Raw genomic sequence first — 15,159 nt, 5'->3', positions numbered from 1 at the left:
AGGGGAGGTGGGTGGGTACTTGATTTAATATAATATCTGCCAGGTAAGTATGAACAAACTTTACGTTATGTTCATAAACAATATCATTTTGTTCATGAAAACTTACCTGTCAGATATATATACTAGGCTGAATCCCAACCTTTTGGAAGGTGGGAAGGGACAGAAATAGAAAAGGATTTTGGGAAACAAATGCATGCAAGAGGATTTACCAATCTTGGTTCCAACCTTGTTAGCATAGCTTGGCTTTCAGTGGTTACTGCCACGTAAGTCTGCTTGTGCTACTTAGAGGTTGCCAGCGAGGTTAAGAGGACCTTATATAGCCTTGGTTCGCAAGCTCCACGATGATCTGTCAACAGGGGCGAGACCACGACGTGAACTTCAGACCCAATATTGACCATACCATGAGGGCTAAGAAGTAAAATCAAATATATATTTATATATTCAACGCCACCTGACCAACCTAAGCCAAAAGTTAAGGTGGGTTTTTAACTAAGGCTTAAGGAGTTAAGAAGTTCGCCGTTGTCGGGCGACTTTTTTTTCAACAACTAAAATTAAGAGCTCTTTTTCCTAAACCATTTCTTTTTACAGGATAAGGATGAGTGGTACCTTCTTGCCCCCAAAGATTGGTGTCTGCAGACACGTATGGCCCTAGCGGAACAGCAGATCTCATATTGCCATTATTCACATCTCGGCAGGGGAGTGTGAAGTGGAACACCAAGAGTTGCCCTTTCGCTAAAACAAAAATGGTAACTTCAGTGGATGGTTTTGATGAGGTGCCATGCTCTGTTGAAATGCTTCCGAGGGCCGCCGCCCTCCGACCTCGTGAAGCATTCAAATCAAAAGATTTTCAAATCTTTGTGCACAAACCAAAATGGAAGGAGCATTTTTTGAAAGAAACTTCCTTAACACTAAAAGCCAGCAGGGTTGTTCTTCGATATGGGCAAAGTTCGGTCTTTTTCGGAACAACTGCAGATTTGCCCGAATGACACTTAAGACTTCTTTCTTGAGGTTGTTTTATGTAGATAAAAACTTGAGGAGACCAGGACAGGGCACAGGACTTCTCTCTGGCTCCTGCCCCCACTAACTTGTTTTGCCAATCCTTGCTTCCAAAGCTTCCTGGCCCAAGGACAAAACGAGGGTTTTCCATTTCTTAGGCCCACAACGGAAGGCTTAGAAGGAGGCACACCGCCTTGTTGGTTCTCTAAAGCCAAAAACTTCGTGACGATGGCTTAAAAATTTCACTAACCCTCTTCTTTGTCGTATCTAGGGTGGGGTTAGAAGAAGTGGCCTTCCATGATCACATGCAAGAAGCTTAACAGGTAGGAGAGGTTCGCAATGCTTTTGACATCAAGAACTTCAGACTAGAAGTCTTAAGTTCCATATTGAAAAAGCTTCGACCCCTGGGACATTGCACAGTCCAGGTCCGTTCTGTGACTAAAGTCAGGTTGACCGACCAGTTGGGACGTCCAGTCAGACGAATCAAGGACAGCAAGGGCTGTTACCCCCTGAAGACCAATAAGGCACTACTTCTTCGCTGAAGGGTAATGAGTGTCTGGCACTTGGCATGGGCGATTCAATCTAAGCAAACCTTGGGGGTGTATCAAAACGCAACCCAACGTCATCAAAGCGAATCAAACTCCTGACTACGAGCTTATGGGTGCAGGAGAAAGGAACGAGGAGGGCAAAAAAGGCGGATTCAAGTCACGAAGGAAAGAATGCCTGAACAGTCCAACTGGGTCTCAATGTTACAAAAGCGATCATCGGGGGAGGGTTAAATAAACGCAACCGGGACTATTAAGGGTCAACAAGAAACTCAGGGCTACTAATATTGTCCGCCTGAATCTGCGCACCGAGTGTCTGACTCCGAGAGCAAAACAGGTGAGACACAAAAGTAGATGGTGAGGCGAGTTTCAAAGATTCCACCAAGAACTTCACTAGGATCGTGTGAACGGGCCTTTTGTTGTTTGAACAGACGAACAAATCTCTGAGCCCAAAGGCCGATCAACAACACTATTTGCATATTCTTTAATAGTTGGTGACTAGCCAAGACTTAATCCCATTCTTCAAGACGGAAATGGAAGGACGTAATCGTTATTACCTGTCAACATCTCGATAGTCTGGAACGTAGTCAGACTCAGAGGCGGAGAGGTTATAGGTACCTTTCCGAGTTAGGAGTAAGACCGACTCTCACTTCGGGAAAAGGTCCTTGGAAAGTGAAACTAGGAACGATATAGATTAGACTCTGTGAATCCAGGGATCCTGAGGCCAACATGGGGTGATCAGCGTCATTGGTCGCTCCCTGTGGACGTCAAATAAATCCTCTTATTAATTTCCCTAAGCCGAAATTTGGGAAAGAAGAGAAAAAAGGGGAAAAAGGAGAGATAAACCCATCCCCATCCCCAATTCATTCATAGGATGCGGGTTTAAATGGTGGGACAAGATCCCGGATCGAGAATAAAAGGGAGCAGAAGAAAGAAGGAAGCCTAATTAGTATCAAAACATATCGAAGAGAAGAATGAAAGGGCGTCCCTAAAGTCTACACATAACTCTCAAACTTTACTTTCTAAAGAAAGATTCCACTCGGGAAGTGGAAAAGTTGCTAAGAGTCCGATCGAGACGATAATTCGTAACGGACTTTAGCAATTCCTTGTAACCGGAAACCTAGGTAGAGTGATCGTTTACAATTCTACGCCTTGTTTGTTATAATAGGCTCTTTATCGTAAACTCCGAACAAGGACCGAGAAGAAGATACTTCTTAAAGATATGAGAGAGCTGGTGGAATATCAGAAGCTTGATCTGGAACCAACTGGTTCCCAAAAACTCCGTTTCGAGGACTGGAGGGACTACCGAATCGCTTTTACTTCTTTCCAGATTTAAGATCCAGCGACATCAGAAACCCTATCCAGATGTTCCGGCACCTTCTTTCTATCACCTCAGGTGATAGACGCACTGAGAGAATGTTCAGGGAATCATTCCTAGATTCGAAGAATAAATTTCAGTTTTCCCGGTAGAGGAAAAAAAAACCTGTGGTATGAATTGGCAGTCTTATTCGGAGGGGAAACAAAACTTCTTCAGGAAGGAAATGGTCCCCAGCTAAGGAATATATAATCCCATTATACCCCGAAGTAGCTTACTTCCCATAATAAGGGTCTGGCTTTGCCTAAGCAGTGGAGAGCAAAATAAAAGTGCAATGTTTTGGCGGTAGACTCGTAGTTCCATACCGTGCTGGTACAACGGAGCTACCGAAAGGATTAAGAGATACTCTTGTTGAACATATGTAAGGGAACAAAACGAATGCAACGTTTATTTAATTCACGTAAGGAAAATTAAATCAAATCGTTAGGCCTAAAAGTCCGTTGATTGTAGGACATAGAGATTATCAAGTTAGTCAGTCAATTCTCCCGCAGGAGAGACGTAACCGTCAGCACATGAGTAATCGGTTTAGTCAGATCAATCCCGCAGGAAGAGAGAGACGTAACTTACAGCGCATGACAGCCGCCCGATCTGTAACTGGCTCGGTTGGGACTGGAGGACAGACATAATAACAGCTTACGAATGTCGTCTCTTTAACTGGTTTATGTCTGGGTTTTCGCCAGCTTTAACCCGATCTTACGAAGAAAATAGGTCCGTTATTTTTTTGAGCAGAAAGACTCTCAAAGCTGGTATATTTTAAGCGGAAAACAGAGGAAAACGCTAAATATATAGAATTTGCGTGTTTGTGTCGTCAAGAACACTACCATAAAAACAACAGGTAAAAAGATATAAATCGGAAAACTCCTTGGAAGGCTGCAGGGAGTAAGCGAATTAAATGTCCTTAAAATTAGACAATAAGAAACCGCTTCAATTGCCATCCAACCGAAGAGGTACTAAAACAGCAAGCGTTATATTGACTTGAACCAACCAGAAGTAAAATAAACGCAACGGCAAAATATGAAATTATAATCACAATAAAGTTTGTTCATAACTTACCTGGGCAGACATATATATAAGCTGAATTCGGAAAATACAGCTACCAATAAATATCATGGACAGGCAAGTTTCATGAACAAAAACTTAAGGAAATCGAAGCCAGTCAGATCAAAAGCCTTCTTCATGTTATTGGACATAAAGCGTTTCATTTGGACGTAGTTCTACAAGTCTATTTCTTGTACGAGTCTGCGAAATGTACAGAAATGAGAGATCTTCCGAATCTTGTCAATAAGACGCTATTATTCGCCTACGCAATACAAGTTAATGAGATGTTTGTTCAAGAGAACTAACCCATTTACGGGAACAAAGAGATATTTTTTGTCAATGAGGGGATACCCACTTACTTGGAACAAAAACGAAAAGTATATATGTCAATAATGGGGGAAAAAAGTCCACTGAATTGACAAAAACGTAATCCAAGGACAAGTCGAGCATATTTAAATTTTTTCCGAATTCCCGTCTCAAACGAAGAGGAAGGGGAAAGAATATGTTAAGAAAGACTAGGCACTTTACGGCCAGGTTAGAAACGAACGATGTCTTCAAACTCGGCAAGCGTCAGAGCCCTGGGACTAGAAAACTAACAAAAATCTATCATCTGAAAAACCCTTTGCAGATGGGACTAAAAAGCTTGCCAAAATTATCCTGGGAAGAGGAAGAAAAACTCTCCAACCAGCTTCCTCTCCCGTATCACAACTAATGCCTGCTAAAGCTTAAAATTTATGGCAGTATGGCAAAGGAAGTCCTGTCTTGCGCTTTCCTGAAGAGCGTCCTTTTGATGAGTGCCTTTGCAAGAATCCTACTGAACGTTGCCGAGAGTCCTGACGTGCAGGACATCGAGCCTTACATAACCCGTAACTGCCTTATCGCAAAGTCTTGACTGCGGTAGTGGCAACTTAAATTTATTGGCAGAATGGCAAAGGTTGCGGTAGAGCAAACGAGATCTTCCCTTGAGCTTTCCTTAACTCCATCCACCTATGCGAAAAGCAATATTAATTGACAGAGACCTCTTGAATTCACGAAACCCGATGTCTTGCTGGGTTTCGAAGAAGAAGTTGTCTGTTCACTTTAAGCTTCTCCGAAGCACTGCCTACTTCACATTCTTTGCAGGTGAGGTAGAAGGTATCACCGAAGGTAGAGGTAAAAATTCTTTAGGCCCAAATCTGAAACAAGAGCTTGAAGAGTTCAACAGAAACGTTCAGCCAGGCGACACACCTGGCGTGCGCTGGTGCACGCTCGGCGTCCACTGGCGCGCGCTTGGCGTGCACCGGGCGTCCGCTCTCAAAAGCTTTCTGCTACTATGACTTCTTTTACGTATTTCTCGGTGGAAAGACGGACACGAGTTCAGGCGACGTTCGCCTTCTTACTTCTCACTGAAACGCATAACGAGAGAGAGAGAGAGGACGTGAAGCGTCCTCTTCTATAAAGCTTCTATTTAGAGGGCGCGAGTCCTTCCGAAAGCTCCAACACCTGCACGGGGAGGACGCTTCGGAGGACGAGAAGCAATCTTTCAGGATTCGTGCACGCGCACGCACTTTGGCAGTCTGGGGATTTTCATCAGAAACTGCTGAAGGCACGCCAGATCGGTGGGGGTTCCTTGTAACCCTCCTTAGGCTTTCGACATGCTCCCTCCCCGGGTTCTGGGAGTCAAGCAGAGGTCCAGGCCTAGAGGCGAAACGAGGCCGATCTGACGCACCCTCCACTACACAAGGGGAATCACTGCACTTCTGCACTTCACTTTTACTCTCTAAAGCAAGCACTTTCGATTCTAAGTTACGAATCGAAAGAGTATCAGAGAAAGGGCAATTCCTCTACAGACACTGCTTAGGGCCCGAAGGCAACACTGCAGGGTTAGGAGTAACAATTACAGAAGTAGCACTTCACAGCAATGAAGGAGAGCGAGCACCTCTCGTAGACATATTCATAGCCCGTAGGCCATACTACAGGGTTAGGCAAAATAAAGTCTACAGGAAGGTTAGCAGGTTCACTACCCTGACTTTTGTTACTGATTAATTGCGTACATACGAATCATACGTCTTCCTTACGGAATTAGACATGTTTACTGATTAATTGCGTACATACGAATCATACGTCTTCCTTACGGAATAGACAAAGTCTCACACTCCTTACATGACAAATCTCAACAAAGAAGCAAGACCCATACCCCTCGTACATACCAAGTGCGGATCTACCGAAGCTTTCGGTAGCCACACCCTATCTTTGCAGACAAACCCGTCTGAAACTAGCCTAACTAGATTCAGATATTTTATGCAAAAATGAATCAAATTCAAATCAATTTAAGATAGCGTATGCCTAGCCACAAATCCATAGTAAATAAATCAAAAGACAATTAGGATACTTAGCGGCAATGAAGTTTCCAAAATCCTAAGACAGAGGTACTGAAAACAGGTGTTTTCAGCACCGGCGACAGAAAAATTATGAATAGAAAATGGGAATGGTTCCTGATACCCGCCTCCCAGCGGCGGGAATGGGTACTAACCACCTGGCCGACCACTGCGTGTGTCGGAAGTTTTTAAAATTCTGTCGGACTTCAGAGAGTGCAGCTGTATATATATCTGACAGGTAAGTTTCATGAACAAACTCATTAATACAGGAGAAGGAAATGTGGTTGTTGAAAATGTAAAAATCTAAATCACCCAAGTTGATCTTCATTTAAAATAGAGATCTGAAAAACATGAGAAATGGTTAGCATATTGAAAATATAAATCAAAGTATGTACTACATTGAAGGGGTTTGGTCTACCAAATACCAGACATGTCCGATAAAGCAAAAATGTATTAATTTGGGAGTATATGAAGAAAGGAGGGAGACCTTGGAAGTTTGGGGTTGATAGAGTGGTAATGCTAAAAAGGGCCTTCAGATCTAGTTAGTGCAAGATGGCACTGAAAAGTGTATGTGAAATGAGGTGATATCCTGCAGTTAGCCATCTCTTTAGACATATAACAAGGCAGATGCTGTGAAATTTTCCTACACCAGATTTGGTCACAACTCACAATGTGAAGGTGGAAAAACTACTGTATATCGTACTGTTTTCCTCTAGCTACCTACAATTAGAATATTCTGCTAATCATAATATGACACCTTACAACAAAAATAATAACTACTTAAAATCTGACAAAAATACATACTCATCAATTTTATATATCTTGTCAGATAAGAAAACATCATCAAGAAGTTTGTTGGTGTTTCTTCGCTCAGCAGCTAAAACAATGCCATCATTTGCCAGAATCCCTAAGCAGGTACCAGCGTGGCCAATGGCTTCCATAGCATACTCAACTTGGTACAATCTCCCTTCAGGAGAGAAGATTGTAGTTTTTGAATCATAACGACGCGCCTGTTAAAGAAAACATTCATTACAAAAGTATTAAAACTGAAAAAAAAAACCTGTGGAACAGACAAACATGAAATCATTGGAAATAAATGTGAGACAACAAAATGATACACCATGTACAGAATATTACAAACCAAAGATATTTAAAAACTCCAGGAATAAGTGAATTTACCTTTTAGGTTTGCAAAGAAGGAAAAATAAAGTAAGCCTAGAATGCACTGTTGCAATTGGCATTCTGACATCTCTTGGTTCTATGTATAATGAGTTTTTGTTTGGTTTTTATTATATTTATTAGCATTATAAAAACATGGGGGGTGAAAACATTAGTTTTGCAGACCAACTTACCATATCAGTTTTAAAAACCGCCCATTAGTTTGGCCAATCAGTATATTGCCTCTCATATTCCTTATGGAAAGAGTATCAAATACGTAAATCACTTGACCAATTTTGTTAAAATTCCTTGTAGGCAATGATCATATTACCTCGAAAAGGATCATTCACCCACTTCTCAAATTCTGTTGTCAATGAATAACAATACGGAGTGGATGCAGAGTAATGGATCAGGGCTACTGTAGGACTAACAGGCATTTCAGAGGGAATATGACCATAATAGACATGCCATAGCCCTGACCTAGCTAACCACTTTTTAGGAGTCCTACAGTTTACGGTTTCAAATTTATTGAATCATGGAAAACACTGAAAAATTAGCAGTTCCCTGCTTACAGAGGCAGAGTTTGAAAAAAAAAAAAGGGGGGGGGGGTAATAAAGGAGAAACAAATAAATAATACCCTATGTTGCCCTAACATGTCAAGACGAACACAGAATATTGAGAATTCACAATTTTTTTTTTTTAAGCGATAGGTATACTTGTTTGCAGACCTGTCGAATAAAGAAATTGAAAATAGGGTAAAACACCGCTGTGCAACCATTGATCCAATGAAAGACCACCTTTTCACTCAATACTTAATTGGTGAAACAACAATACAATTGAATAAGCATATTATTCAAAAGATTGAAGTTTCGTCAGCAAAACGAGATATATGAAACTACCATACGAAGTAAAATAAGCATGTGAAGTCTTCGCAATCGTGGACATGTCCTTCCCAGTCCTTATTTGAACAATATTTGCATATATATATTAAAATTTATTGATAATTATTACTCAAGGTTATAGTTGTAATCAGCACAATAAAGCAACATTTTGTTGCCTATATGTACTAGTGAAAGTATGAGACGTCTTATTCCCAGGGTCGTTTTAAACTGAAATGCATTTTTACCTGGTAATCGGTGGTTTTCTCCTTACTACCATCACAACTGAAACACCACAGTGCTTATTTGATTGTAATTACAGTGAGTCTTCGGGTTTCGCCGGTTTCGACTTAAGCTGTTTCGTGGTTACGAACGCGCCCCCATAAAAATATAAAAAATAATAGGGAAAACTCTCTATCACGAGAGTATATATAATGTTCTAAAGGGTCCACAATAATACAAAGTGTAAAAAGTCCGTGTATAATTTTGAAGACTTTACAGAAAGCTTTCGAACCCTTCCCTGGGTTCATCTTCAGTCCAAATGAACAATAAGTTACAACAAGTACAGAGGTAAATTTAAAAAACAAGTTGTTAAAGATCGTTGACAACGGTCGTTAGCTTGTTAATGGGCCAGGTGATGAAGAGAGAGGGTAGTTAATAACAACTAGGTGATATCCTCTCCCCTATCAATCCTTCTGGCTGCAAAAGTAACAATGTAAATGTCAGACGACTAGTCGAGGGAGCTGCCATAAGTTTAGGAGAATCATTCAAAGGAAACAAGTCTTTTGTCAATGAAGACCCATTTGTTAATTTTTATATTACTAGTATGTTTTTAAAAGATTTTAACTGTAGGACAGGCTCTGTTTTTCCCTCTCCTGATGCTGCCTCTGCCTTGCCTCTTCCAGTCCAGGTAACCGCTGCCCCGGGGGAGTCTGATTACGGTGTCCAATCTACGCCCTTGGATGAAGGACTTCATGTAATGTTGCAACAACCTGTACGAAGATCCAACAGAATTGCAGCCAGAATGATTGATAGGGGAGAGGATATCACCTAGTTGTTATTAACTACCCTCTTTCCTCATCACCTGGCCCATTAACGAGCTAACGACCGTTGCCTACAACGATCTTCCAACGACTCCTTGTTTTTTTTAAAGGAAATTTTACCTTCTGTACTTGTTGTAACTTATTGTTCATTTGGACTGAAGATGAACCCAGGGAAGGGTTCGAAAGCTTTCTGTAAAGTCTTCAAAATTATACACGGACTTTTTACACTTTGTATTATTGTGGACCCTTTAGAACATAAAAAATAATATTATGCGTCATTCCGTCTTACGCGGTTTAGTGTCGTAAGCGACGTAAAGAAGCGCGAACTAGTTTCGGGCGCACAGCGGAAGAATACACTTTGTGTGCGAGAAGACGGCATCGCTTCCCTACACTCAGTCCTCGCCCATACGCCATTTTGGTTGTTTACGCTGCCTCTCTCTCTCTCTCTCTCTCTCTCTCTCTCTCGTTTTATCGTTTTTGTTACTTTTTGCCCTTGGTTATGGCTCCCAAGCATAAGGCAGACTCTTCTGATGGTAGTGCATCAAAGAAAAGAAAGGCCATCACCATGGAAGTTAAAGTGGACATTATAAAGCGATCTGAAAAGGGAGAAACACCAACAAACATTGGCTGGTCGCTTGGCCTTAGTCGTTCGACTGTTGCTACCATTATCAAAGATAAAGAGCGCATCGTTGAATACGTGAAAGGATCTGCTCCTATGAAAGCGACAGTGATAACCAAGCAGCGTAGTGGTCTAGTCATTGAAATGTTAAGTTTATTGGTGCTTTAGTTGGAAGACCAAAATCAACGGCGTATTCCAGTCAGCCTTATGGTGATTCAGGAGAAGGCGAAAAGATTGTTTGAAGCATTGAAAAAAGTAAAGGGGGAAGGAAGTGAAAGTGAAGAGTTTGTGGCTAGTAGGGGTTGGTTTATGCGATTTAAGGCTTGGGCCAATTACCATAAACTTAAAGTGCAAGGTGAAGCTGCTAGTGGGGATGAGAAAGCAGCGAGTGAATTTCCTAAAGCGTTGGCTGAGATAATTAAGGAGGGGGGTTATTCTGCTCAGCAAGTGTTCAATGTGGATGAGACAGGTTTGTTTTGGAAGCGTATGCCTAACCGCACATACATCGCCAAGGGGAAGAAGTCACCACCTGGTCATAAAGCCAGCAAGGAGAGGCTAACTTTACTTCTTGGGGGTAATGCTGCTGGCGACTTCAAACTGAAGCCCTTGCTGGTGTATCAGGCTGAAAATCCAAGGGCACTCAAGGGCATTTGGAAGGGTCAACTACCAGTAATTTGGAGGTCAAATAAGAAGGCAAGGGTGCTGGTTCGTAAACTATTTTGTGCCAAGTGTGGAGCAGTATTGTGCCTCAAAGGGTATCCCCTTTAAGGTGTTGCTAGTGCTGGACAATGCCCCTGGACACCCTGCCCAGCTGGGAGACTTTACCCCTAATGTCAAGGTGGTTTACCTTCCACCTAATACCACGGCCCTTTTACAGCCTATGGACCAAGGAGTGATTGCTTCGTTTAAGGCCTACTACCTCCGAAGGACAATTGCTATGGCTTTACAGGCAACTGAAACCAAGAAGGACTTGACTCTGAAGGACTTTTGGAAATCCTACATCATCCTTGATGCCGTAAAGAACATTGCTGATTCCTGGGAGGAGGTTAAGCAAACAAACAGGAATGGTGTCCGGAAAAAAATCTGTCCTCAATTTGTGAATGATTTCCATGGGTTTGAGGACACAGTTCAGCATGTTATAAAGAACATTGTTGCCCTGAGTAAGGAAATCAATTTGGAGATGGAGGTTGATGATGTTACAGGCAGCTGCTGGAATCTCATGGAGAGGAGTTATCTGCTAAGGACCTGATACAGCTGGAGAAGCAGATCATAGAGGAAGAAGAAGCAGCACCCACCCCAGAGCCTAGGGCTTTCACAAGGCAGGACTTGGCAAGAGGTTTTGCAGAGTTGCAGCAAGCGTTGGCAACTTTTGAGGCTCAGGATCCCAACTTGGAAAGGTTCACTAGGGTTTCCAGAGGCATCATGGATTTGATGCAATGTTACAAGGAGATCTTGGATGAGAAGAGGTTGCTCTCTGTTCAGACTAACCTGGAGCAGTAATTTAAGAAGGTAGAGATGCCTGCAACAGATCCTGTACCCTCTACCTCAGCTGCCTCTACTACTCCAGACTCACCTGCCCCAGAATCTCCAGCACCTTCTGAATGTTCTGCCTCACCTCCAGACTCACCTGCCCCAGCATCTCCAGCACCTTCTGGAGGTTCTGCCTCACCTCCAGACTCACCTGCCCCAGCATCTCCAGCACCTGCAGCTTCCTCTCCAGTGTGCAAGCCAACCAAATAAATCAAGGTAAGGAATTGTTCTCTCTTTTTTATTAATATTTACATTAATTCATGTGGTATTTTTTTATGTTTCGACTTACTCTGAAAATCGTGTTACGACACATCTTAAAGAACGGATCAACGTCGTAACTCGAGGACCACTGTATATGCAATTCGTTCTTAATTCACTCCAAATTCCACTTTAAATATGTGAGTTTGTTTACAGCAAAGCCATGACGGGAATCATTTTTCAGCCAGAATCCACTAGTCTAGCAGACAACCGTTTAGTGAATTGTTTATGAGAAAAAAATAACAATGTCGAAAATTGTATTGTTCCTAACTATACAAACCTGAGGTCCTTTAACAATAGGAATATACTTTCGGCGTAGCTGGAATTACGGCCGTTGAATCTTGAACAAGGCAAAAACTTGATTGACAACTAAGCAGCATACCTACTATGGGTTTCAGAGACAGTGCAAGCACGTTTTTTGGCAATATTTCTGTAAAGAACACTCGTATCAGAACAAGATTTTGCTATAGTGCATTACACCCAATGCCGTAATTTATAAAGGTATCGTGAATCACTAATAGTAAAGAATAACGACACTTGTCCTTGTACCAAGAGACAAAATGTTATTGTTATGATACAATAAAGTTTGTTCATACTTACCTGGCAGATATATATATAGCTGTATTCCGACGTCCGACAGAATTTCAAACTCCCGGCACACGCATGTGGGCGGCCAGGTGGTTAGTACCATTCCCGCCGCTGGGAGGTTCGGATATTCAGGAATCATTCCCATTTTCTTCATTTTTTTCATACCACTGTCCCCTGAGGGGAGGTGGGTGGGTACTTTAATTATATATATCTGCCAGGTAAGTATGAACAAACTTTATTGTATCATAACAATAACATTTTGTTCATGAAACTTACCTGTCAGATATATATATAGCTGAATCCCACCATTGGAGGTGGGAAGGGACAGAATAGAAGGATTTAGGAAACACCTCAAGTGCAGATGATTGACATCTTGATTCCTTACCTGTTAGCATAGCTGACTTCTTGATTACTGTCACCGAAGTCTGCTTTGCTTTACTAGAGTTGCCAACAAGGTAGTGACCTGTGTAGTTGGTGCGCTCTAGATGATCTGTCAACAACGTGACCACAATGTGACTAGACCATATTGACCATACTGTGAGGGCAACGAAGCTAAAACCACCACCTGACCTAACCTATCGAAGTTAGTCCCATAACTTCTAGGCTAACGAAAGGGAAAGCGCCTCAAGCGACCAACCCTTCAAAGTTAAAAGCACACCTATCCCTTTTTCTATAGGATAGGATTCGTGCTGCTTCCTGCCTCCAATAATATTTCTACGGATATGTATGTCCTAGCGACTCGCAGATCTCATATGTCGTCTTCACATCCCGTCCGGGAGTGTGAAAGCGAAACACAGAGTTGCTTCGCTCAAAACGTGGCACTCAGGATATTACCGAGTGTCATGCTCTGTTGAAATGCTTCCGAGGCCGCGCCCTCACCTCGTGAGCACTTACTTTAAAAGGTTTCAAATCTTTGTTCAAACATGACGAATGAAGCCTCTTAGAAAGACTCCTTAAAAATAACGCCAGGGCGTTCTTCGACATGGGGCAAGTCTGGTCTTTTTACGGAACACCGCAGATTGTCCGAATGACCTTGACTTTCTTTAGTTTTATCAAGATAAAACTTGAGAGCCCCGACCAGGGCACAGGACTCTCTGTGGCTCTTGCCCAATAATTTTGTGCCATCCCCTTGATCTCCAGGCCTCTGGGCCAAGGGTTAGACGGGTTTTCGTTCTTAGCAAGAACGGAAGGCTTAGAGGACACCGAATTATGTCCTCTAAAGCCAAAAACCTCTGATGATGGCTAAAACCTCACTAACCCTCATTGCCGTAGCTAGAGTGGTTAGAAAATTAGCCTTTCTGGTCACGTGTATTAAGTTTACAGAAAGGAGAGGTTCGAAATGCTTTGACATCAAGAACTTCAGACTACGTCTAAGTTCCATCAAGATTTCCGCAGACCTCAAAGATCGTGAAGGGTCTTTGTTGTTTGACAGATCCGAATCTCTGAGCCTAGAGGCCGTCAACAACATATTTCCGTATTCTACAATCGTTGGGACTGTTAGCTTATCCCATACTTCAGACGGAATGGGAAGGCACGGTAAAGTCATTCACAGAGGTCAGGGGTAGAGGAACAGTCATTCTTCCTGCCCTATGTCCAGAAACGGCCCACTCCGATTGGTACACTGCAAAATATGCAGCACTGCTTTGCTTTGGCAATGAGACTTGCAATTAATCTTGAAGATCACTCGCTTCTTGACAGTCTGAACGCATTCAGACTCAGAGCGGAGAGATTTAGGTACCTCTCGAAGTGAGGCTGTTAGAGTAGACCGATTCTCTCGGAAGGGTCCTTGGAAAGTGCTCTCTGAAGGACGTGACCTCTGTGAATCCAGCCTCTCGAAGGCCAACATGGGGGGGCGATCAGCGTCTTTCTCACTCCCTCTGACGCCAGCGATTATCTTATTACATTTCCTAAGCTTTTGAATGGGGAGGGGAGGGCTAACCAACTATCCCCATTCCATACTATAGGATGGCGTCTATTGCTACCGCTCTCGGATCGAGAATAAGGGCGCAACGTAGAGGAAGCTTCTTCGTCTTCAATATTGCAAAATCTACGAAAGGACATCCCCAAAGTCTCCACAACTCTCGACATACTTCTAAGCGAGGATTACTCAAAAGTCAAACGTCAGTAGTTGCTTGCCGTCGATCGAGAAGATCCGCACGGACGTGCAATCGTGTAACGAACCTCTTACGGATCGTTACGTTCCGTGCCTATGCCGATAACCATCTCTCTTTTTCTTTGGATATGAGAGAGCTGCGGAATTATCTGAGATGATTTGGACCACTCGACCAAAACCTCACTCTTCGAGGAACTGGAGAGCCAACCAAATTGCTTCCAATTCTTTTAGATTATGTTGCCAGGACCTCTGTCCGGATGCCTGGCTCCCTCTCATTATCACCTGAGGTGATCCTTAACCCATTGAGAGACGTTTAGAATTATCTCTAGATCTTTGATGTTATTTCAGTTTTCTCCTGTAGGAAAAAACTGTAGAGGTCTGAATTGCAGTCTATTCAGGGAAACAAGCTTCTCCAGCGAGGAAATGGTCCCCAGCAGACTCATCCATTCCCCTCACTAAGCATGCTTCCTTCCCTAATAAGGCTGCGCTTTGCATAAGCAGGAGAGCATTATTATAGTGCTATGCTGCGTAGACTCGTACAGAATTCTGTTACAGTGCGGTAAGCAGCGCCGAACATGTCTAAGAGATATCTCTGTTGAAAATTTCTTAGCAAAAGGAAGTCGTTTATTCATGATTACCAGAAATCCCCTCAACCCGAGGC

The 15,159-nt window shown here is 42.6% G+C and overlaps 1 protein-coding gene across 1 annotated transcript in view; it reads right to left on the bottom strand.

Moving 5' to 3' along the window:
• The window catches only part of LOC135226126 (proteasome subunit alpha type-4-like), a 34,752-nt gene that overhangs the window by 18,490 nt on the left and 1,103 nt on the right, over window positions 1-15,159 (bottom strand). The window contains exon 2 of the mRNA XM_064265576.1: window positions 7,116-7,321. Coding sequence (XP_064121646.1) covers window positions 7,116-7,321 — 206 coding nt within the window. The remainder of the gene's footprint in view (window positions 1-7,115; window positions 7,322-15,159) is intronic.

This window comes from Macrobrachium nipponense, chromosome 20 (genome assembly GCF_015104395.2).
Source record: "Macrobrachium nipponense isolate FS-2020 chromosome 20, ASM1510439v2, whole genome shotgun sequence".
NCBI lineage: Eukaryota > Metazoa > Arthropoda > Malacostraca > Decapoda > Palaemonidae > Macrobrachium > Macrobrachium nipponense.
Note: the sequence above shows the minus strand (reverse complement) of the source record. Positions and strands in the feature narration are given on the sequence as shown.